The sequence below is a fragment of the Motacilla alba genome, chromosome 8 (assembly GCF_015832195.1).
Source record: "Motacilla alba alba isolate MOTALB_02 chromosome 8, Motacilla_alba_V1.0_pri, whole genome shotgun sequence".
Classification (NCBI taxonomy): domain Eukaryota; kingdom Metazoa; phylum Chordata; class Aves; order Passeriformes; family Motacillidae; genus Motacilla; species Motacilla alba.
In genome coordinates, this window is record NC_052023.1 from 26332779 (window position 1) to 26357904 (window position 25126).

The 25126-nt window shown below is 43.5% G+C and overlaps 1 protein-coding gene across 7 annotated transcripts in view; it reads left to right on the forward strand.

Annotated features, from left to right (window-relative positions):
• Positions 1-25126, forward strand: part of RABGAP1L (RAB GTPase activating protein 1 like) — a 227785-nt gene that overhangs the window by 170545 nt on the left and 32114 nt on the right. The window contains exon 1 of one of the 7 annotated variants that reach the window (XM_038144437.1): positions 19442-19578. The exons of 5 other annotated variants lie outside the window; for them this stretch is intronic. Coding sequence is in view for 1 of the 2 variants with exons in the window: in XM_038144436.1 (XP_038000364.1) it covers positions 22484-22594 (111 nt within the window). In the remaining variant the exon portion in view is untranslated. Of the gene's footprint in view, positions 1-19441; positions 19579-20509; positions 22595-25126 lie in introns of those variants that run through there. One more of the 7 variants, XM_038144436.1, reaches the window with a different exon arrangement.

Here is a 25126-nt window from a genome sequence, read left to right on the forward strand (position 1 = left end):
GTTCCCACATTACTGCAGAACAAAACAGGAGTTTAACATGTAAAAAATCCACCTCTCCTTGTTTACTTTTTTTCTTGAGCTTTAGCTGAGCTACTTCTAGTCCTGCAGAAGGCAAATTTAAAACTACTTGGGGTTTTTTCTCCTTAATTTCACAACTTTTCAATTGAGTTCAGGATGTAGCCCTTGGATTTTGAAAGTGCTGTATTGGAAATAGTTCTGTCATACTGCTTTTTAAAAAAAAAGATTGGTAGCTATCTTTCTCTCAAGAGTAGATCTGCAAATACAAAGAAAAAAAAGCTGCTATCAAATGAAATTTCTGTGCAGAATGTGCTAGAGAATGTCTTTTTCAATTAAGTATTATTCTTGGTGGTTATTCACTAGGTCTGGATTTCAGTCATTTACCAGTAAGGAAATCACTGTGAACATCACTGGAATTAGAATTAACAGTAGTGTTTTCCTGCAGAGCTTGTTAGGTCATATTTCATTGTTGAATAGCATTTTGAACTAATTTATACTATGGATTTGTAATCATAGAAGGATTTTTATGCTTATGCTTTGGGGAAGGGATTTTTTACTTTCCTCATTTTTCTGTCTTTACAAGATTTTTCAGAAGTTTTTGTGTCTCTGGAGGCCCAATTTGATAAATGAATGAATGCAGACCCTCTTCTAGATTTCATGAAGATTAATCCTAATGGTGCTGTTTCATGAAAACATCTGACAAATTCTTAATGCTCACAACATCTGCCTCAGTTGCCTTTTGCAGCTTCTTGCAATTTCTCTTGCACAGATCCATGTGCATCCTAAAGAAGTTCCAATGACCTTGGATTTTAATAGAGAAGTCCCATCACTTCTGTTCTTACACCTGGCCTCAGGCAGGTGAGGTGTGGAACAGGAGAAAGTTTCACTGGGAGGTCTACTCCATATGAACTGGATTGTCACTTTCCAGTGAATTCAGGGAGTTTGTGCCCGTTTCTCCATGACTGTCCCGTGGCATTTGGAAATGGAGCAGAGCTGACATTCAGCATGTGTTAGCTCTGGAAATTCAGAATATGTTACATTGCAGCCCTGGAATGCCATGAGGTTGAGTGTACGAGATGGATAGGTGGGGACATCCTCAGAACTACCTGTGGGATGTGTCCCCTGTGCCCAGGGAAGGTGAGGTGAACACATGGGATGAGATACACAGAAGCCTGAAGGGAAGGTTGTTCTATGGTGGGGCAGCTTCTGTAGAGACACCTTCTGTTACCTGGCTCAGGCACTGCAGTGACTCCTGGTCTCATCTTTCATCATCCTCAGCAGCAGGAAAGATCTCAAATACTGATCCTCTTTCTTCCTCTTTCTTCCTCTTTCTTCCTCTTTCTTCCTCTTTCTTCCTCTTTCTTCCTCTTTCTTCCTCTTTCTTCCTCTTTCTTCCTCTTTCTTCCTCTTTCTTCCTCTTTCTTCCTCTTTCTTCCTCTTTCTTCCTCTTTCTTCCTCTTTCTCCCTCTTTCTCCCTCTTTCTCCCTCTTTCTCCCTCTTTCTCCCTCTTTCTCCCTCTTTCTCCCTCTTTCTCCCTCTTTCTTCCTCTTTCTCCCTCTTTTTGTAAGAGAAGTTTCTTCCCAACCATCCATGTAAATCTCCCTTCTGGACAATATTGGGGCCCCCAGCAGCATTACAAGGTTGCTGCTCTCAGCACCTTCAATGAGACCAGCAGTTGGCCCTGAATAAAAATGGTGCCTTTCCCAATGCAAAGCAACCCCCCAGATTTTTGTCACCTCTCACTGCGCTGCCAAGGCTGTCACCCACAGCTGGAGCTGGCACCAGTGCCGTGGATAATAGCAGAGTCAAGAAGGGGCTACAGTAGCAGGGGCTGTGCTAAGCTTGTTTCCTCGGCGACATTTAAAGCAGATTTAGTTTATAATGTTGCCATTTAAATGTTTTCACTTGAGAGTGGTGATTTGAAACTTACACCTTACTGACGGGGATGAGTGACTTGCTTCACACCTCTATTATCCTCTATCTGGACAGGCATTTTTTACGGGTGTGGTTTAAGTCCCCTATTGATTTATGCGAGTTTCAATGGGTAGGATTAAAAATAGCTGGTTTGCTCTTTCTCTTCTCTCCAGAGCATTCCCTCTCTCTGTGCTTATCTCTGTATGTGTGTACTTACCCAGATACTTGGGGATCTTGCTGTCATGGTAAGAGGAACACAAAATGCAACAGAAGCACAAAGGAGGTCACTGCAGAAAGGCCCTGAAACTGCACAAGCATTGGTTCTACCAGTGTTGTATCTATTTAACCTCTCAATATAAAGGACAGGTTAAAAATTGCTCATTTATCAACTTCTTCAGAAAAGGCCAAACCAAATTGAAAAGGATTTGGTTTAGATCTATAGAAAACCCTGCCATGCTTGTATGCAATTTCTTATTAAAAGCCAATGATCAATTGCCCTTATTATGTCTGTGCTGTTATCTCTGAAGTGCAGAGCCACTTGTCCTGGTGACAAGGGTCATGGTTTTTAACTCCTGTCCTGTTTGAGGCTCCAGCTTCCTTCTTCCTGCTCAGGTTTGTGGTGTAGGGCACTGCAATGAGCCAGCATCCGGAAATCAGATTAAAGTGCCTGCAGTGGAGTTGGATGTTAAATGTGATTGTAATCTTTGTAATAAGTGTTAACACTTATAGAAAGGAATGCTGTTAATTTAAAATAGCAGTTTGAGCTTGAAATGTTTATTTATTTTAACTTATAATACTTATTTAATATTCCAGTGAGCAGGCATGCTGCCTAGTAGTGAGGCTATATTTTCATGGTGTTTAAGCATTAGTAAAACTGTTCAGTTATTTTATTTGGTTTGGTTTTTTTTTCATTTGCACTGAGTTGGTATTGTAAGGGACATCAGGTATGTCAATAATTCTTTATCAATAGGAAAAGAATAGAATTTAATTATTATTAGTTAAGTATAATCACGTTTTAACAATTTTAAGTAGTTCTGCAGCCTGACTGAGTACAAGTATTTTGGTGTTTTTGTATTAGTCACTAGTTGACATATGGACTTGTGAGCAGTGCCATCAACCAGAGCAGTGTTGCAGGTAAGAGTCTTCCAAGAACTGTAAAAGTTTGAGGTGGAAAAGTTGATAGAAACATTTCTTGTGTCTATCCCCAGCAGTTGTATCCCTTTGCCCAAGTTCTGAGTGGTTTCATTCAGCAAGGTAAGGAGGGCACCTGAAAGCTGCTCCATGGTTCAGCAGAGCACCTGAATCCATTTTGTTCACCTTGGTGCCGTCAGGAGTCAGGGCTTTTCAGTATGACAACGGATGTTTCTGTTCCAAGTGGGAGCAGGAGAGCATCCTCAGCAGGGCTTTCTGGCCTGAGATTCTTCAATCTGGCTCCTTCCCCTGGATGAATAACAGCAGCTTTCCATCCTTGCGTCTGGAAACAGTACAGAGAGCAGGAGATGAAGATGGCAGGAGTCACACCATTTGACAGCTCTGTCTTCTGGCATCTTTGCCAGAATGTGTCTGAAATAACTCAGCTCTAAGAGTAAGAGGAAGTGAACCTTTTTCCCAAGCTGAACTCCAATCCCAGCTGCAGGTTGGCTGGAGCATTGACTCACCCCCTGTGAGGAGACACATTACAATATCTCTGCTTGCAGTGGTCTGTTTGTTGAGCAGTAGCAGTGTCTGGAGTTCCTGTTTGACAGCACAGTGCTCATACTAGTTTTTTAGAGGAGAAAGTCTCAACTCTCTCTTCCTTTGGAGGAAACAAATCCAGTAACTGATTTTCCCAAAGAATGCCTTAAGTTTGACTATGGAGAAAGCCTGTGGTGATGGTGCCAGGCAGGTTTGCAGTACCTCTTACTCTCCCAGTAAGATGGTGTCCTTTTTAAAGACGCTTCTGTGATGCAAAAGAGGGTGTAGAGGAAGAAATGTATCCCAGCATCAGCACTTACAACCAGAATTAAAAGGAACAAACCCACAGGATTTCACATTTTGTGGAGAAAGAGGTGTAGGTAAAAGTGCAGATGCAGAAATGCCTGGAAACAAGCTCTGCACCCCATGTTTATGCTGGCGAAGAAGTGTTCCTTGATACTGACTTAAACATCAACAAAACTGTTGAGACATAAGATGGCAGAATCTCCCTGGAGGTGGAAATTCCTCTGTGCTTCTCTTGGGTATCTTTCAGGCTGAGGTCTGAGGGAGCAGGTAGCAGCTTGGCAGTAATCAGCCTCATAATTCTGAAGAAATGTATTTTTTTATATGTAAAAGACATTGGGGCCAAGGCACGACCCTTGCCAGCCAAAGTTCTGGTGTTGTCTATGACTCTGAAAAATATTATAAATATTTTTCAGAACTCAGCTCCTGTGACCTGAGAAACTTTGAGTTCTCTCCTCTGAACAGCAGAGGAAGAAGCTCTGTTGTCTGCCGGGAGTTCAGAGCACCCACAGAGAACTATCTTTTATTTCTTAAGTCTAGATATCTTAGAATACATGCATTGGGAAGTGATTGTGTTTAGGGAAAAAAATTCAAGCTGCCTTTTGTCTTTTTGATCAGCCATTATGGTATGTGTCCTTCTCAGAAAAGCTGTGGTTATTTTATTCCTGCAGATGTAACAGAATTTTAAAAAATGAAGTTTTTGGAAACAGCCATGGGTGGGGTTTGGAGTGGTTGCCCAGAGAAGCTGTGGCTGTCCCATCCCTGGAAGTGTCCAAGGCCAGGCAAGGCTTGGAGCCACCTGGGCCAGGGGAAGGTGTCCCTGCCAGGGCAGAGGGGTGGAATAAGATGAGATTTAAGATCTCTCCCAACCTGAACCATTCTGTGATTCCATTCTGTGATTCTCTGTTGCAGAAAGCTCCAGTAATCCAGAGCTAATGGCTCATGCGCACTCAGGGGAAAGCAGGGATTCACTCTCAGTGTAGCACAAAGAACACTTGGGATGGGACACTGGGCTCCTTTTGGTTTTTGACAAATTAAAGGAGGTGACAAATTCTGAAGCACTGTGCTATGCTGAGACCTAGAGCTAAACTTGTAAAAATAATTGGGAGGAGAAGGAAAAGAAAAGGCAAAGCCTAACAATTTTCCCTTATTTCCCCCAGGGCTTTTGCAAATAAACAGAAGAGGCACTGGGGGCACTGTCTTCTTGTATTTTTGCTGGTGTTTGATTTCTCAGGCACCTGCACTTGGATTTATTCCTCTGCTTTGAAAATGAGGGGACAAACAGAACTAAGTATAGGAGACAGTGACTGCATCTCATAAACACAGAGCTCTGCAGGGACAGCAGCTTTTAGAACTGAAAGTCTTATTAATAACTTGCCATTACAAACCCCAGGCATTGTTTTTGGCATTGTTGACACTGCGGGAAATTAAATTCAGCAAGTAGTTACTTGGCTGTTCTCTGTGTGTAGCTACTGGAGCAGCACTGTAGCTGGGTGCTTTATAAAGGCAATACTCACATTTTTAGGATCTCCTGACTGCTTTGCTTCAGGATTCTGTGGTTTCCTACAGTTAATTGCTTTTATTTTTAGCATATTGTGGCCTTGTTTCTCCTGTGGAGATTGGGTAGTGTGGTAAACATGGTGTTACATTGTTTATATTGCTACGTTTGTTTATGTTTGGGCATAAGTAGATTGCATCTGGCTGCTACCTCATTGTCAAGCTGCAGATGAAGATCAGACCTCCTCATTGTGTTACCTTAGCTGTCTGTTATTCTTTCAACTTCCTTTGCTTAATTAATTAATGCAATTTCCTGGACAATAATTTTTAACCAAAATTTGATTCTGCAAGTTAATCAAAATCCATGAAAAAACTGAAAATCTCATCTCCAAGTTATTAATCAGCATAATAATTAGGATAGATGCAGAAATCTGGGGAGGAACTGTTTACAAGAGCATGGAGTGACAGGACAAGAGGCAGTGGCTTCGAACTGAGAGTAAATTTAGATTGGATATTGGGAAGGAATTCTTCCATATGAGGGTGGTGAGGCCCTTGGAACAGGTTGCCCAGAGAACTTGTGGATGCCCCAGCCCTGGAAGTGTTCAAGGCCAGGCTGCATGGGGCATGGAGCAAGCTGGGATAGTGGCAGGGATTGAAACAAGATGGGCTTTAAGGTCCCTTCCAACCCCCAAATCATTTTGTGATTCTGTGTTAATAAATAATCTCTTAAACCTGGAAGTACAGGCATGAATTCAGTGTGCATGCATGGCTCAGAGGCCAGTGTCAGCTGAAATCACTCAGTTACTGTGGCAGCAGAGCTGCAAAATCTTCAGCTTCAACAGTCCCCCAGCCCAGGTGCAGCTGCACGTGGCACCAGCCTGGAGGGTGCTCCTCACTCCTTACCTGCACAAGAAACACAGGTGTGTGCCTTGAAGAGGCTCAGAGCTTAATGCATCAACCTCTGGGGGAAGAGCAGTTAAATTATAGCTGATGTTCTTCAGAGTCAAGCAGCTGTCTGAGCAGCTCCTTTTTAATCCCAGCAATCCTTTGGTTAACCCATAGCTCAGAGCACAAGATCAGTGCCCTTATGTAAAGTGCATCCTTGTGAGGAACAATTTGATGGCAGTCTGAGGAAGCCACCTGACTGTGCCACCCAGGATGCTCCCTCTTTGCACAGCAGGGAATATTGATTCTGTTTCAGCCAGTCAGGAGCAGTGGGAAGAGCTGGAGAAGGGATCAGCGCTTTGCCTCTGTGGTATTTTCTGGTCCCCCATCAGAGGAGGAATTGATGGATCTGGCTCCATGTTCTTAGAAGGCTTATATTATATTATATTATATTATATTATATTATATTATATTATATTATATTATATTATATTATATTATATTATATTATATTATAAATTTGCTACACTAAAATCTATACTAAAGAACAGAGAAAGGATACTTACAGAAGGCTAAAAGATAATAATGAAAACTTGTGACTCTCTCTTCCAGAGTCCTGACACAGCTGGCTGTGATTGGTCATTAAGTCAAAACAATTCACATGAAACCAATCAAACAGCCACCTATGGGTAAACAATCTCCAAATCACATTCCAAAGCAGCAAAGCACATGAGAAGCAAATGAGATAATATTGTTTTCATTTTTTCTCTGAGGCTTCTCAGCTTCCCAGGAGAAGAAGTCCTGGCAAAGAGGATTTTTCAGAAAATATGATGGTGACATGCTCCCTAACTGATGAGGGTGCCATGTTCCACTTGCTCCTGGGTGCCCCAAGGCACCTGTTGCAAGCAGCTGGATTGAATAATGCTTCAGCATCTGAGCACCTGCTTTCCTTACCTCAGGCTCATTTCTTCTCCCACTGTCTATGACACACAAAACTTTATTGTCAGGCTGTTCCTTTTGATGATTGTGCAATCTACCAGACCCATCAGAAATAAGGAAAAAATTCAATCACCTTGTCAGCACTGCCTTACTTTCAAATGTTAAACAGTCCTGCACAGTAAGTGTGATGTCTTTCCTCATGAGGCAGTGGTGAAAGAGATTTCTCTCACTGAAAGGAGCTGTATTTTGGTGCCAGAGAATACAGATCCCAGCACAGTTTTCTTCATTCCAGCTGCTTGTCCAGACCATCATACTCAGGTGAGCTTGTAGGGACACAAATCCTGTTGCTTTAAATAGCAGCAGGAAGCTCTGAGGCAAATTTGGCCCTTGATTTTCTTGTAGTGCAAAGTGAAATACAGGTTTGTGTTGTAATGAACTTTCTTCAAGAGACCTTGCTTAGTTTTTCCCTTTTCTAAGCACAGGGTGAAACAGGGCATGTTCCTTTTGCAGGAGGAGGGACATGTGGTGGGAAAGGAGCATTTTCCTTGGCACAGTTTGTGTTTCCCAGAATTCTGGCAAGGGATTCTGCAAAGGCAATGATTCTCTAGCTGAGGGGGATCTGGTTTAGCCATATGATTTTCTCCTTTTGTCCCAATATGCACCAGAGCCATCTTCTCCAGCCAACACAACAAATCCAAGTGCTCCAAGACTTGATAAAAAACCCTTCTGGTCAGAGCTGGGGCTGTAAAGGGGAAGAAGGTGCTGCCTGCACTTGGTGAGCCTGGCAAACCTCCACCCCTGCTCTCTGACAGCAGAGGAACCCCCAGCCTGGAGTGCAAATCCTCATCCCAGGGGCAGCAGTAATTGCTGAGGGGCACTGGGAGCAGGGCTGGTTGTGGGTTTGGCCAGAGCCCATCTCATGTTCTGCTGCTCTCATCCATCTCTCTCTCCACCAGCAGCCTCCTCTGGTGGCTGAGTCTCTAATGGGAAGGAGCAGCACATTTATAAATCCAGCACTGGGTTGGGAGCTCACACAGGGACTTGTTGGGAGCCCAGGCTCCCCTGGGAACAGCCAGGAGTCCCTCTCTATTTTCTTTTAGTCTTTCTTTATTGTGACATCCACAAAATGTCAGTAATGATCCTGTCTAGCAGAAGGGCTTTGCCACACAGTGGTTGCAGGGTCCCTGTTTAAACAACACAATTGTTTACCTGTATGACTTGTGGATTTTCAACCTTTGATCCATCATGCAGGAATATTATACAAGGTCATATACTGTCACAGGAATGTGGGGGAAAACTCCTGGAAAGGTAAAAAAACCTGAGAAATGTTCAAGTCCCTGGTGTAAGGGGTTTCTCACACCTGTACTCACTGATGAGGGCTCAAGTAAAACAAGCACCTGCTGTAAGGTTACGCAGGTCTGGGTTTGTGTTTGTGCCCTTTTTGTTGCTATTATGATATAAAGCAAACTGTAAGGATGAGGAAGAGAATTTAGACATCTGTGCTCTGGAACACTTCTCAGAAGCATCACTAATGATGGCTCTTAATTTTTTAATGTGACTCACCTTGCACTAATGGACTTAAACCAGCCTTTTATGCTGAAGGCAAATTTGTTGCCATTAGAAAAGGAGGCTTGTCTGCTCCAGGAGTGTAAGAACATACAGCACCTGTAATGGAGGAAAGTACTAAGCTTTTGTTCTTGTGACCTTATCCAAATAGGATGTAATTACAATATAATTCAATTCTGACAGTCTGGAAACCATGGCAGTTGACATAAAGTGACATTTCAGGAGAAACAGACGTGTGTTTTAGTACATCTCTTTCAGTCTCCTAAGCATTATTGATGCTATTTGCTCTTCCTGCTTCCCTTGCTCCACTCTTAATTCACAATCAGAACACAAGATTCTGGAAAATGTGCGACAGTGGATCATAGTTAACCTTGTAAATAAAATCCAGTGTGCTGGAGAGTGATGTGAGCTGGTTGCTGTATGTCTGGTGTATTTGTGTTAATATAGCAGTACTTCTTAATCTCCTTGGAAAGATTAAATCCTGGCCTGCACACCTTCAGGGACTCATTTACAAAAGCAGAGAATAAAATTCCATTTGAATTTTGATGTGGTCTTTGGTTCTAGTGACCTAAACCAAGACTCTCCTCCTTCAATCACGGGTTTTGCTCAGGCGCAGGGAGCAGGAACAGTTCCACCAGGTGCTTGACTCTGCAAATACCCCAGAGATAGATGTGTCACAGCAGGATTTTGCCATCCCTCGATCAGAGGAGGAAAAGCTGGAGCTGTGAGCTCAGGCACAGACAACTCCAGCTAGCAAAAAGGAAAAGTGATAAGGTATTTTCCATCTGTGTACTTCTCTGGCACTGGAATCACATTAATCCAAATCAACTCCTGTAGCATATGGGTTGTTTTGTGTGCACTAGGAATATCTCAGTGCAGTCAGTTATCTCTGTGTGTCTCTCCCTTCTGAGACTGGTCGTTACACATTTGATGAGTCACTTAATAGGCTCATTAAGGAAATGGAGGGTATCTCATCTAAGTGTTCACTCACTGAGCCACAGGCTCCTTCCTTTCAACCCCAGACAAAGAGGGAAACAAAACATTGCCAAATGCATCTCTGTGTGCAGCTCCCAAGGACACAGAAGAAACCTTTGGAGTTGTAAGGATTGAAAGCAGCCACCCTGCTCAATACTGTATAGTTTCCTGCCTGTGGAGCTGGGGATGGCTTCTGAACCCTCCACCCCATCACACGAAAGATTAAGTACTGGGATGGGTACTCAGGAAGATAAAATGCAGGTGAGAAGTTTCCCTGCTCCAACTAAATTTGGTTCACTGGTAGGCCCCAGATGCTTTTCACTGAAGTTGCTGAAGTGCCACACAAGTGCAAGTCATCTGTACATAAGGAGTGCAATGAGTTATCACTGTGCAGTGTGTGTATAAAGCAGGCAGCAAGGCCACTGTGTTTGCTCCTCCTGTTGGATTCCTGTTGGATTCAGCCCCTCTGCTGGCTCAACCACCATCACACAATCACACACCTCGCTCAGTGATCATGTGCCACACAGCTTGTGCCTTGCTGCCAGGATCCAGCTGCATGTAGCAGTGGATGATACACTCCAGCCCCAGATTAGGCAACCCAGAGAAATCTTTTATTCAGAACTCTCATTTAAGTCCTGCATGAAATGTCCACATGTTGTTCTTGCTGCTCTCATAGCTCAGTTCTCTCTAGTGGCTACTGTCCATGTAATGTTCCTCCACTGTGTCCACACAAGGCTGTTCCAGAAGGCTGGAGAGGAATTACCTGGCCAGAATAAATGGGTTTGTATTGCTGAGATTCAGTTACTTAAAGATTCACAGGGTGCACATTCCTTTAGTGAATGCAGAGATAGCATGATGATAAAACCTGGACATGCAGTGCTCGGGGAATGTTTGAGGTAACTGCCACTGAAAACATGCTCTATGGTCAGCTGGCACTAACATAGCCAGGGGAGCCCGATAGAACTGGGTTTGAGCTATTTAAGATGGTTAATCAGTAATTAACCCAGGAGGTGACTGTAACAGACATCATTTGAATCAAGATTGAATTATTGGTTTCCCAGGCGTGCTCTGGAATGTATCAGTTTGCTGGCAGGACGAAGCCTCTCAGCCACGTTAATTAACAATCCCTGCATTCAGGAACCTCTCCAAAAGGATGCCCACAGGTTCAGATTCACCAGTTACTTCTTTCCTCGCTGCTGCCAGGAAAAGGCCACCTCCCCACATTTCCATTGAAAAGACGCTGATTTCATGCTCTTTTACCCTGCAGCAGCTAGCCTGTTGCTAAGCGACCTGCAACATACTGAAAAGGCCAGGGTCTGGGTGCTTTTTTTCAGCCCACTGCAATTCTTATTTATTTATTTATGCATCTTATTTACATAGCTAAGCAGATCTCTTCCCTACAGCAGAAGCAGAGCCACAAGGCTCCAGGTTGCACCAGGCTGCCTTGACTGCATAGCTGCTTGTCCAGCACCATCCTCTGAGCTGTTTTTCCTGTTCATCACTGAGCAAACTTCTCAGGATACTTGTTGAGCTGGAGTGGCATCCAGGAGTGTAATGGAAGTATGTTTTAAAGGCATAGCTGGCCATGGATTACCTACCCAGTGTTTGGTCACAACAGTCTTTGATGGAAATAAAAAGGGTCAGAACAAAGATGGCTTTAAGCCATTTTTTCTGCTTACTTTATTTGTGGCTGCTTTAATTTCAGCAGTGTCCACATTCCAGGCTTCTTGTAGCCTAACCAGCTCTGCTGAGAGTGAAGAGGTGGTTATCCTTCCCTGCCCAGCAGTGCAGGGAAGAGCCCTGCTGTACAGGCAGTTCTGCAGGACCAACTGCATTTTTGTAGGGCGGGGTTGGGATCCCAGCCAGGGCACAGCTTTGTCTGAAATTGTATTCAGGGCAGGAGCAGGCTGCTGATGGAGTGTGCATGCACAGATAAACTGGCAGAGCATTTGTAGTGGCTACAGGTGGATAGTGGAGGAGAGCAGAGGTGTAATGAAGATGTTGCTGTGCCATTTGTTCCAGATGTGCTCCCCAGACCAGAGAAGCTGGAAGTGGTTGGTGTGCTCTGTTCCATCCTGCATTGCCCAGAGAACCTCCTTGGCAAGCAGAGAGAATCAGTAGCACTGGTGTGAGTTGCTTCTCACAACCAGGAAAGCATTAGGCAGGAATACTGCTCCAGAGCCTGGCTCTGTTTGTCCTGCTTGTCTTTCTTTGGTGAAAGCACCGCCACACTCAGTAAAAACTTCAGAGACAATTCAGAGCCTCTCAGAAGCTCCAGTATTTTGATACTGTAGCTTGAGAAAGAAGGGAGTGAATCCTCTAGAGATTTATTTGGAACACACAGTGACCAGACTGGTTTTTCCCCATTTCCTTTTTGTTTCATGAAGCAGAGCCAACATTAATGAAGCTCAGTCTCTGGACTGTACTTCTTCAACAGATGTTGCCTTTTGGGCCTCTCCTCACAGCCTTTGGCTGCACTAACTGACAGCTTCTTTGTCTAACTGCTGTAGTTTTCATTGTGGAATTCTTTTTGCTAAAAAATAATTTTTCTGCTTTGATGATCCAGCCACTACCTGACTCTGGAGAAGAACAAAGAGAAGAACAGGAACATTTGGGTTTGTACACACAGTCCTGCAAAACAGGGGTTGTGCCCAAGGCCAGATGTAATTTTTTTTTTCATTGAAGTGAGATGTTTTAAGTCCAGATTGAATTTTCTTCTTATTTACTTTAAGCATTCATTTGCCCATTTGGAAAGCTAAGTTATATCTGAGTGGCTTGACATGCTCATGATGTATTCTCATTTTTTCAGAATGGACTCTTGCTCTTGTCATTTATGGCATGTCTGTCACTGGGGTGTCTACTTCTTGACACCCAGAGGGGTGCTGATTGCAAAGCCTTTGCTGACCAGCAGCTCCATGTAGATTTTTAATACATCTGAGATTTCACAAGCCAAGCTGTGCTGTTTGTGTCAGGTGTGGATTTTGGTACCATTGTTCATCCAGAGCTCAGGTGCTCTGGCAGGTGAGGAAGTTACCTCATGTATTCTCTCAGCTGAGGTGTGAACAAAGCTCAGGAGACTTGGTACCAGCCTGAATGCCCAAGAAAAACTTCTACTGCCCTGAGAGGGTTTTTCAGGTACATTTGAAAAGATGAGTCAACACATCTTAATTTCCTTTGCTGAAGATAGGAAGAATAGGATGTTTCCTACAGGGAAATGTCAGAAAATTAGGGAACGTGAGATGATGTTCAACATCCTGAATTACGCCCAGAAGCAGACAAGTGGCTGGGATGGGTGAGGATCTCTGCATTTCTCATTCTGGCTCTTCCCACCTGGCACACTCAGCCGTCACTCTTGAACTTTCAGAGCTCTGGTGAAATGTGGGGTGGTCTGCAGTGCTGAGAAAGGGCAAAGTAACCCTGAGCTGACAGGGGCATTGCAGGAGACACAGCTGGGCCCTGGCTCTGCTGATCACTGATCTGTGCTGTCTTGTTCTCTTTGGTGGTAGTGGGTTCAGCCAGCTTCTCTACCCTGAAATCCTGTAACTGAAAGATTCAAGAAGAGCACAGGAATGCAAACAGTACTGATAAACAGAGCACCAGTTGTGCATTCTTACTGGAAAAATGAAAAAAAAAAATTTAAAAAGTGAGAAAAAAAATCATAGTATTGCCCAACAAAATATCCTGGATGTTTTGCCATGCACTGCTGATAAGGGATGGCCAAAGGCACTTAGATACCAAGTTAGGGCGTTGCATCTCCAGAGTGGGCTTTTTCTCTTGCTGCTGTTACATTTAATTAGGAGAGATAAGAAAAATGACTCAGACCTGTTCCTGGTCTTTCTCAGTTTCACAGTTCTAGCTAGCATCAAGGAAATTACACTTTGGGTTTTAGTTTTCCCCATGAGATACCTTCACCTTCATGTCAGACTGAGCAGTGTCAGGCATGTGCAAGTGTCACCAGAGGGACTCACTTGTTTCAGTGTCCTTAAAGCTGGGGTGTCCAGTTAATCTCCTGATAAATCAGTTGCCAGTCACCAGGCAACTCTTCCAGTGCCAGAAGTGTCACTAAGTCCATGTCTTTCTCTGGGAAGGTTCTGCAGTGAGAAGTACCTACAGAAGAAAGATACTGTGTGGCATTTCAAGAAACAACCCTTATACCATTTTCATCTACAATTCTAGTCTGAGAAAGGGGATCAAATCCTTCACTGCTTTCAAAGAGTAATTATTTTTAAAGATGTCAGTGCTCATTGCAGCAAGGTTGGACAAGATGATCTTTAAATGTCCTTTCCAGACTGTTCTGTGATTCTGTGACAGAGTAATGGGAAACAGTTATTCTGTCACAAATGAGAGAAGGACATCTATAACCTTTGAAACCATTATGTAGGTACCTGGACTTACATGACATATGAAATACACTGTAGACAGCAGCATAGCTTTTCTTTTTCATTTTAGTTATTACTTCTTGTGAGCTGGTTTATTTTGCTTCATTGATTTTCCAAACAGTGAAAGTAACAATGGTGATCATAGAAAATATGTACTTTGAAAATACATTAAGGAATTTTATGGTGATAGAAGCCTCTTTTTAAAAACTTTTTTTGCAAATCTTTCTAAATTTTAATGCATTCTTTGTTTGATGGGGTTTTGTTCCTTTAGATCAAGCAGAAGCTAGTTCTCACTCATAACCAGCACTTCCCTTGCATTTCTTGCAAAACTAATTTTGCATAAACACTTCCTCTACATGAAAGACATACTAAAAAATAAAGTACAGATTAGAAATTATGGCTCAATTTTGTCTCTAAATATAGGCCTCTAACTGGACATTGAGAGCAGTCAACAAGAGCACTGGGAGTGAGGGAGCTTCAAAGTAGCTCAGCCCTTGCACTTGACCTCAGCTTAAGCAGCACTTTGTGCCCAGCCTGAGCACGTGGATACAAGGAGAAAATGTGGACATCTGTGCTGAGCTGGAGCAATCCCTGATGTTGGTATTTTTTTAGGGAGTGTCTCATTTCTTTTAGTTAATTTGAGTATCATAGTAGTAAGTAATACAAGACCTATAGTCAAGATTTTAAATAAAAGACAAACTTGGAATAAGCCAGATGGGGAGGGTAGAAAAATACATGGAAATAGCTCTGGTCTCTGGTTTCTGAAGAAACACCTGATTATCACACAGAGCTCTTTGATAACTTGTGGCAGCATTTGCCTTCTCTGCCCCTCCATACATACCATTTGAGCTCTTAAAATAAGCATATTAACTGTCAAATCAACACAGGGTAATCTTTAAATCACATGTAAATACAGAAGCTTTTCTCCTTGTGTTATACTGAAGCATTAAATGCAGATGCAGATTTTCCCAGTGGGAGACTAGATCAGCACAGTTAAGTACTGGAATAGTTTGTCTCCCAAATCATCTTGTGAGAACAGAATTTCCCTTTCACTGTACTGGATGATGATGATGAATGGGGATTTAGGGGCAAAGGATTATGTGGGGCTTAGATTAGTGGATACTACTGGTAGTCTTATACAGCTGATCAGCTTGCATGGTCCTGATCTTCCTTTCTCCCCTGGAGCTGACCTGTGCAAATTGCCAGGGAATTTGTCCAGGGGAGTACAGAGACTTACAGCTGCTTTCTGCCTTTCCTAGCAAATGGGTCGTAGGTCAAATGCCTTCTCTGTATCAGCCGGCTGTTTGTTACCTTTGGTATCAACATCTACCAGCAAGTGCTGTTCGCTGGATGTTTTTAGGCTGCACTCAGTCCTGTGACCTCCAAGTTAATGCCTTGATTTTTAACTCCAGCATTGAGGAGCATGCCACTCTCCTGGAAGGTGTCAGTAGTTTGTACTTTTAATGCAAAATGCATGAAATGATCTCATTCCAGAGTCATCAGGCATGCCTCAGTCTAGACTGTGTCTCACAGTCACACTGACTGCTAAACCTCAGGGAAGGTGCCTGGACTGGTCTGCCTGGTTTAGCCCAGCTTGGCTGGTACCATGTGCCATTTCCTGCTCACCCACTTCAGTCTTAATTACTTCAGTCTTAATTACTCCTTATCTCATCTTTCAAGCAATCATAGGGCAGATTTATTTTTTGTTTTGGGAATATGCCATTACCACTGTGCTGTTTCCATATAGAAATGTCTCAGCTTTCCCTTAGGGCTCCTGTCAGGGTGTCAGTGAGGTACCAGCACAGCCAAGGTGAGTTTGTGCATGGCCAGCTCCTGTGGGAATGATGGGCAGAGGATGTGCTGGGGTCCTGCCTTTTTCTTCCCGTTACTTAACTACAAGAATTTCTCATGGCATCTGGCTGTCCAGCCTTTCATTCTTTCCCCTTTTTTTCCTTGTCCCAGACTGAAGGTCAGGTGTAAAGTGATAGTCAGTAAAGATACTAAAATCTGACCTGAAGCAGGGCACTTCAGGTCATCTCGGTAAACATGTCACTGCATTCTCCCTTCTTCTCTGCAGCATGGCTGGTTCAGCACTGGAGCAAACTTGACAGACAACATCAGTAATAGTACAGCTTGGAGTTTTGCATTTTCCATTATTTTTACCTTTATTAGTCCTTCTTAGGGATGTAGGTAATGACCATTAACCCCTCTTTGGGAAGAGAATGAAAAACAAGGACAGATGTATCTACCAGAATCCTGGGCTCTTTGTGTGACAGATGTTGGTATTTAATGCTATTTAATGTGCTGATTAATGTTAATTAGTATCTTTTGTTTGCTGATCATCTGCTGTAAGTGAAAAGACAGCAGGCTATTTGGGTGAAATCCCTGAATCAACCTGTACTGAAACCAGGCCAGAAATCCATGTAAATCGTTGTAAGTGCAAGGCATCCCTATACAAAGCTTATGCTAATTTTCTTGGATAATATGCTTGACCCATTTTGTTTTCTTTTCAATACCAAGTGAAGCGATAAATGCAACAAGTTTAAAATACATTTCACAGGTAGTGTTGAGTTTGTTTTGGAATTTAGCTCTAAATGGCATTTGTGTGGTATAAATGCCATGCAAGCATTGTTCAGTTCTTGGATTAGTAGCCCCAGGGAATACCAGAGACACTTGTAATGGCAAACAGATCACTAATGTTTGCCCATCCAGCTGTTGAGGGGTGGTGATTTGGCTCGGAGAGTACAGGTTTAGGACAAACTGGCCATGGCTGGGGGGCAGGTGTAGGAAGGTCCCTGGTACCTGGCCCTGCTCTGGAGCTGTCACCACTTCTCTGACTTGGGGAGTTGAGTTGCTTGTGGATGTCTGCTGTCATGGAACTGGAAGGAGATAAAAAAAGGTCCCCAAAGAGAAGGGGTGACACAGGAGACAGGTGGCAGAAGCCTGCTGGTTTTCAGGAAATCATGCTCCAAGGCAGATGAGGAATTTCTGCCCGTTCCTTCTGCATGGTTTCTGTAGTGTTCTCACTACTCCAGACTAGCCTGGCCCACTCAGAGGGCATTATGCTGGAGGAGAGTTTGCCTGCTGGGGAGCTCACTGGTACCACCCATTGCTATTCCAAACAGGAAAAAAAAAATACCCCATTTTGCCAAAACAAAAGCTTGGGGAAAGAGGAAATATGCTCTGCTTAATTGGTTATATTAGGTAAATACAAAGTATGCCCCAAATATCCTGTAAAATCTGTTTAGAATCTTTAAAAACTCACACCAAGATTCAGTAATCCTTTACTTGGTATCAATACTGGCTCAGGGATGTCTGGTTCTTTCCTTGTTCCTCTGTCACCTATCCCACCATAGCTCTTTGTGGGGCTAAGCAATAAAATCCACTGATAGTTCAGTTGGAGTCCTGTGCTGCCTTTGCCACTGGAAAAACATGAACAAGCAAAAAGTCAAAGCAACTCTAACCCAGATTCTCAGCAGGCAAGAAGGAAGTTCGTGAAGCAAAATATTTCTGACAAACTATTCACATCTGAAGGAAGCCTAGCTGGAGAGAGGAAATTACTTCTGTTGCCCTTAGAAAAAGTGACAGTGGCAGGATAGGAAAGATGGATGAAAACAGGAGGTAAAAATGTGAACTTAATAAATTAAAAATCAAAAGAGGTTCATGAATTCATTTTAAAAGGTTCAAAATAATCTGGAATGGACTGAGCTGAATAATGAGCACGTACCTGTAGGCTGGTGTCCCAGCTATGCTGCTGTTTAATCTCGTTCATGTTTGTGTGGTTTTATAAATCAAAAGAGGCAGATTTATTTTGGGCATGCCTTATTCAGCTGTAATTCTAAGTTATGTAAAACCTGAATGGAAGAGGAAACTTGACCCAAACCCTTAAGATTTCAAGTGCTAATGACCACCTCTGTGAGGAACAGAGCAAAGACACAGAACAGAATTAGCGGAGAATGAGCTTAGAGATATCCAGGGAGTGAGCTCCAGTAGGCTGGGCAGTGATTGGCTGGATGCTCTTTCCCCTTTGGAGTTTCGGGGTGTGGCTGATAAAGAGTTTTACTTTCCTTCCTTTAAGATCATCTATAGGAACACTGTGGAAGAAAATCCTCATGCAGCAGTTGTTGCTTGGAAGGATGCAACAGATTTGGGGAGGCTGGGAGAGGGGAATTTCGGTATTTGGCGCCATGAAATGAAGATTCCCAAGTCCTCAGCTCCTTCCCTATGTTGGGCTACACAGTTCCATTGAGGGGGAGTGCATCACCGGTGTGTCAGGAATGCCTCAGCAATTCCAGCCACGTTGACCTCTGCCACCACTGGGAGAGCACATTCCCTCTCTCGAGTGGGATGGCTTTGCTGGCTTTAATCTGCAGAAATGAGTTTACAGTTGTGCCTGCTTTCAAACCAGGAGCAAGCTAATTGGGAGGATTTGCCCCTGTAAATGTATGTGCTAAAGCACATCAAGCCCAGATTTTTCCACACATTTGGAGAATTATTTTAGGAGAAACACAGGTGCATACACCCACTTCTTTGGGAAAAAAAAATAGGCCATGCTAATTTGACATTTTAAATAATAAAAATAAATCTTGGAGAAGCAGTCACCGATCAGTTAGAGCCTGGAAACTGCATTTCTGGAATGGTGCAGGTCATTCCTGAGAGCCATGGTGACTTTGCATTCCAGCATCACGTGGAATCCAGAAGCATGTCTAAAACTGGAACAGAGTTCCAGTTTCTGCTGCTCTCTGATGGTTGGCAAACCCTTTGTGGGTGAGAAGAGAATAGAACCGTGTGTGTGATCCGCAGCGTTTGACTTGTAACCAGGTGGTTTTCACTAGCTGGATGTGTCTGAAAAAGGCCTTCCCGTGGGTTCAGAATTACAAGAAGAGCTGATACTATCATTATTCATTCCCACTGGGGGAAAAAAGACATGTAAACTTATCTCGAAGACTGCCAAATGCCATTCCAAGTGCTCTGAAAGAGGTTTTATGTTTCCTTCTCTGAAGATGGCTGTGATCTTCCCGGATTCATTAATGCATGAGAGGCAAATCACAGAAGAGGCCTTTGTGTTCCTGGAGCTGGTGGCAGGAAGGGAGTGCTTACCAAGGAGCTGCACATACCTCGCTTTCCTGTCTGTCAGAAGATCCTATCCCTGTCAGATAGCAGCAAGACATTCCTGGGGGTGGAGTGAGAATGAATTTATCTTGGGAGTGAGCAGGATTTTGCTTTGCTAGGAGAGCTGGTTTGCTCAATTCAGGAATTTTCCGTTCACCTCTCTTAACCACCGGCAAATAAATCCCAACAACTGCAATTAGAGCACCTTACCTTAACAAGTTCACAGTTTTCTGCAGCTCACCTGTCCTTCTGCTGGCTCTCCTCTGTCTCCTGACTGCTTGGTTGCATCGCTTCTCCAAAAATTCCTGCTTTAGAGGTAGGCTTTCACAGCTGTGTCGTGGATGGGGGCTGCGTTCTGGTCCTTGAGGAAGGCTGCTGCAAGGTAGATGTGGTGTTAGGCAGAGACTCGGTCTTTGCTGTAAGGAAATACTGATCTTCTACGTGGGTTTTGTTGTCTTTTGGTAGATTATTCATCACTTCAGCACCCAAAAAGCCCAGCAGAGGGGAAGGCTCTGTATGGAGGGGCTGGGAGTGCATAGTGTGGCCCGGGGAGGTGGTGGAAGGCACCTGTGTTTGCCCTCTCCCTTCCAGCTACTCAGGTGTGAGCAGGCTGCAGTTGTGCCTGGCTGGATGTGTTTGCTAAGGTCAGTTTAATTCAAAATATTTCATTTATCTGGCTTGATAGTTACAGTTTTGTGTGCTGATTCAGGGTACAGCACAGGCTGTTATCAGGGAGGTAAAATGCAGGATCATAGGATTTGCAGGCAGCTCGGCTTCATTAGCTTGAAACAACTGAAAAACATTCTATTTAAAGAGATGCATCAGCCAACGTCACAAATCAGTTGTTAGTTCTTGCAATTGCTAGTTAGAACATGCCAAATTATAAGCCCTTTGTTATGAATAGGTATGAGAATTACTGAACTAATTATACAATAATATGCAGATGTAGTTCTGTTAAGTAATTGTAACCTCTCTGTCTAAAGAGGAAAAGAAAAAGGTAGTTCTGGTCCATAATTCCTTATAAATGGAAATGCCTGTTGGCTACATCGGGGAGGGGTTCGACTAGCTGCAGCTGTGGAGTATGTTCGACAATTTGCATCCTCCACCTCCTGCCCTTATTGCAGAGTTAAACTGGTCTTTCATTAACACGGGACCGTTTGCCGTTCCACCACCTGCTCCCTCCCCTGCGCCTACCTGAGTGTTCCGAGGTGATGCCAGCCCCTGCTGGGAGCCCCTGGCGCGGGTGCCAGCGGGTGGGAGGGATGTGGGAAGGGACCCACCTCCGGCACACTCCGCGGAGAGCCCGGGGAGGGGCACCAGCAGCCCCACGCTCGGAACTTGCTCTTCAGGAAGATCCCAAACCCCCCCCCAAAGCAATGGAGGTGAGGAGGAAGCAGCGTTTAAAGGCTTCGGAAAAGCTGAGCCGGGTTTGGAACGGCAGGTAGGGATTTTCTACAGGTGACACGGAGAGCCGCCTTTTCGCTAGCCGGGCTGGAATCTGAAGTCTTTCTACTGCAGGAATTAATTAATTCATTGGAAAAAAAATTGCCTTTGAAGAAAAACAAGGAAAGAATGAACTATAGGTGCGTTTCAAGGGAAAAAGATCTTTCTTCATTCTGCAAGGGTTAAGCACGATCAGAATCTGCTTTAGTCTCAAGAGTTTAACCTCAAGTGCTGCATTTTTTGTTTGCCATAAGCCTATTAGAACTCTCTGTTTCCTAGCAATAACATGTAATTTCTCCCCACTATATAAGGGCAAGAGATGTTGGGGTTTTAATCCTGCCCGCTAGAGCTGTTGCTCAAGTTTCCTATTCAAATGCAAATAGCACCTGGTGCTATTTAGATAGCTGCAATCTTTGATAACGATACTCCAGGAAGTGAGGAGAAAGAAAAGCAAGGTGGGTCTGACTGTTCATTCTGGAAAGCAAGAACGTAACCATATGCCACACCAACCTGCACTGGACATTTCTATCAGATTTTTTGCATCCAGCACGGACTCTTTTTTTGGAGACAAATGGATGGTCGGAATGATTACTGTTTCTTGAGCAGGTATGATTTTTCACCAGGAAGAAAAGGCTTCCAGAAAAGATAAAAATGTTGTGGATGGAGTTTTACCTTGCCTGATTGTCCTGAAAGGAGTTTCTTCTGGGACATTTTGTTTTTTCAAATCCTGTGTTGTTTTCTAGATTTTCATTAGTGGTTTTCAGAGTCCTGATTCTTAATTTTTTTTCTGTATTTTTTTCTTTGTGCTGTTTTTGCTCTGTGTCAGATAGATAAAAGAAGTTATGATAAATGAATTGGGAAGTCAGGAGCAATTGAGTAGACTGTTCTGCTATTTAGGAGTTACAGACAAGAGATAACATATTACTTCTTACTTAAAATAAGATCAGTGCCAGATCTCAGTTAAAAGCCTCTTTTGTGGAAAGTTTTAATTGCCTAAATTGTTTTCATTTCACTTGTGGATATACCAGTTTATCCAAGAAAGAGTTTTACAGACTTACTGCATTTTTCAGGGCTGTTTTACCCGTTATTACATGTGGAAACTGAAGGACAATTTTTGGAGGGTTGTGACTTGATGCCATTGTCTTCCTTCTAAAATCAAAGCATCTACAGGGCACAGAATGCAGTTGAGATCTGCAGAAAAGCAGAAGTGTGTGTTTTAAAAGATTTTAAAGGAGATATTTAGAAACTGGCAGAAAATTTCAAGGAGCACTTGAAAGCAATCAGCATTATACCAATCTCTGTGAACTTACAAATAACCCAGAAGCAGCAATTCGTTGGAAGGGAGGACTGCTGAGAGGAATATCAGCTTTCGTGGGAGAAAACTGGACATAAAGAACGAACACTTGCTGCCAAACTGGAGAAGCACAGCAGTGATTTCAGTGCGATCTGACAGATCGTTCCTTGTTTAATACTAATCTGTTTTGTCTCCTGCTGCTTCATCTTTGGCCTAATACTGGAACTGAGACAGGTTCCTGCCTTCCTCCGAACTTCGGCCTTTTGCAAGCCAGGTGCTGGCGCGTGAGCAGGTGTGCCGTGTGCGCTTCCCGCGATACCGAAGGCACCCTTGAGAGGCAGACCCGATCTGCTGGGTCATGTTTGCTGTCTCCTGACGCTCCTTCCCCACGAGCGTCTCCAGCTGGGTGTGAGCAACTGACACGGAGCGGAGCCAGGGCCCCGCCTTGCGCTGCGGGCCTGCGGAGCCGCTAAGGGCAGCCAGGATGATGGAAGAGGTCTCCATAGTGGTGGCTTACGATGCCCATGTGTTTGGCCAGCTGCGCGATGAGGATTTGCTGGCCAATCTGGTGGCAGGCAGCAAACCCAAAGCTGTGGTAGGTGTTCCTCCTTTGCCGTAATGCTCAAGGTTAAGTCCTTCCGTTGAAAACTTTACTATTTAGTGCCCTTCTTTGTTCTTCAGTTTCTCTCTTTATTACTCCGTTTCTATTTTATTACTTTTTCAGAAATTTGCTGTCATGCATCAACAAAATGAAAATAATCCATTTCAGAAGAGACTATAAAAATCTCTTTCTAGGCAGAAGAGATTAAGTTTAGAAGTTCTAACTTCTAAGTTTAGGAGAAGATTATTTGCTCAGTAGGGTCATAGTTAAAATAATATTTTTTACATAATTGGAATAATAATTAAGCTAATCCAGCTGCAGACTCTGAGAATGTCAGTCAAGAGGTTGGGGTAGATGCTGTTTCTGGGGTGCAGGTACCCTCATCATGGAATCTGAGAGAATCAGTCCCTTCCTTGGCAGTGGTGATGTTTCACTTTTATATGTTTCAAAATCAGCATAAATATCTGTAAAAACCTTTTAGTGGAATGAAATACTCTATTTCTTCATAAATAGCATATCTCTTTCTGTAAGTGACGTGTAGAGTGTGGTCATCTCCCTCTGTCATGGAGATCTCAGTGCTTGGAGGGAGCTGCAGGCTCTAAAATTTGGTGCAAGAGTTCATCTTTGGCCTCAGGTCCTATAGCTGAGCCCATGTCGGAGCCAGGGTGCCTAGAAGCAGTCAGAGGGAGTGTTTTGAAATAAAAATGTATGTATAGGTGTTAAGCTTAATGTGCAAGCAGGTGCAGTTAACATTCAAGGCTAAATAGAAATTCAGTAGCCCAAAGAAGTGCTCATGTGTGCAGATTTGGGGCTGGGTGTGTGTTTGTACCCAGTCAGTTCCTCTGCTGGGACAAAGGACGGTGTTCTCAGAAAAGCAAAATTTGCTTCATTGTATCTTGGGTGAAGCTGTGCTTGTTTCATGCTCGGGTTTTTCTGCCTCTCCATGCTCAGGAGATCTCGGATGCATGAACTCATTTCCTGCATCTCATGTAGGATCATTGAACCTCTGGATGAAAACCAGAATTCTGCCCAATCCCTTTTACTATGATGCTTTTTCCTGTCTCTGACCTTCTTTAGGCCAGAATTTGCAAGGTCCATTACAAAAGTTAGGTAATAAATCTAGAAATTCAGTATAGACAAAACCATGCTCTAAGATGATGTGATCATCACCGGGGCCGGGCTCCGAGCAGACTTTGGTTTACAAGCATATCACAAAAAAAGTCACATGCTTTTCCCTTGCTGGATATTTTTAAATATGTGGTATCCCTTAATTCACTGTCCAGCCACAGCCTTAGCTGGTGGCTGTGGCAGCTTGTGTTGCTTTGCCTGGAAGGCCAGAGTAGGATCTCCTTCAGACAGGACCTGGTGCTGCAATAGGATTAACGGGAGCCTGGTACTGGCAGCTCTGGGAGAGTCTTAGGATGAGTTTCTTTCAGCAAGGGATGGTGAACAGAGGGTTTTCCTGGGAGATTCCTGCCCTGAACTGCTGGGGTGTTGTAGAGCTAGCACTTGCAGTTGCTGCATTAAAATCCCCGTGGTGAGAAGGCCTGTCATGGTGGCTTACCTTGTCATTTAACCCTTTGGGAAGTGCTGCCAGGATGGGCTCAGCAGTGGCTCTGCAGGTCTGAGTAATGAGAGCTGTGTTGTGGATCTCTGGATTGCTCTGGATCAGCTGTGAGTGACCAGGAGAGAGAGGAACTGGTGTGGAAGCACCACACTACATCTCCACTCTGAAAATAAGATGAAAAACATTTCTCTATGAACTAACTACTTATCTCCTAGTAAACAGATAACAACCGTGGGAGGAAAAGTATCATTATTACTTTCCTTTAGAGGATCTGACTAATCGACTTTACTGTAACGGTTTGTTCTGATCAACTTCTTCTTTTTCTTTTTTTTTTTTCCTGGAATCAAAATGTATTAACATATTTGTGTGTTAACATGGGACTGAGCAGCCTGGCCTAGTGGAAGGTGTCCCTTCCCACAGGAGAGGGCTGGAACAAGATGGTTTTAAAGGTTCTTTGACCCAAACTATTCTAGGATTCCATGTTTCAGTGCATTATGTACTAGTAAAGAAATTAAGAAATATGGTTTTTGGGTTTACATAGGAAACCCCTAACTGCTTTTTAACTGGTTTTTGAAGGATATTAACTAAGCAAATAATGGTGCAAACAACCTGCAGTGGTTTAAAATTAGGCTCTCCTCAGAAACTGTGATAGGACTAGACAATGCATGGGGGTCTGTGCTAAGGGACAGGACCTGATGGCTCAGAAAGTTTCTTTTGGTTCTCTGCTGCCATATTTAGCTCAGGTCAAGCTGACAGTCAGGATAAGTTGGGGAAAATTGTGTTGACTGTCTCACAGTCACTTCACCAGCTTGCACAAAGGTGTGGTCTGTACACAAAGGGACGTTCTGCAGGAAGGATTTGTGGATGTTTTGTTTATTCTAAGAGTTCATATTAATAGCACAGATATGTCGCAATCTGGGATTCTGCTGGGTTTGCAGAATGCAGTTTCAGTTATTTTG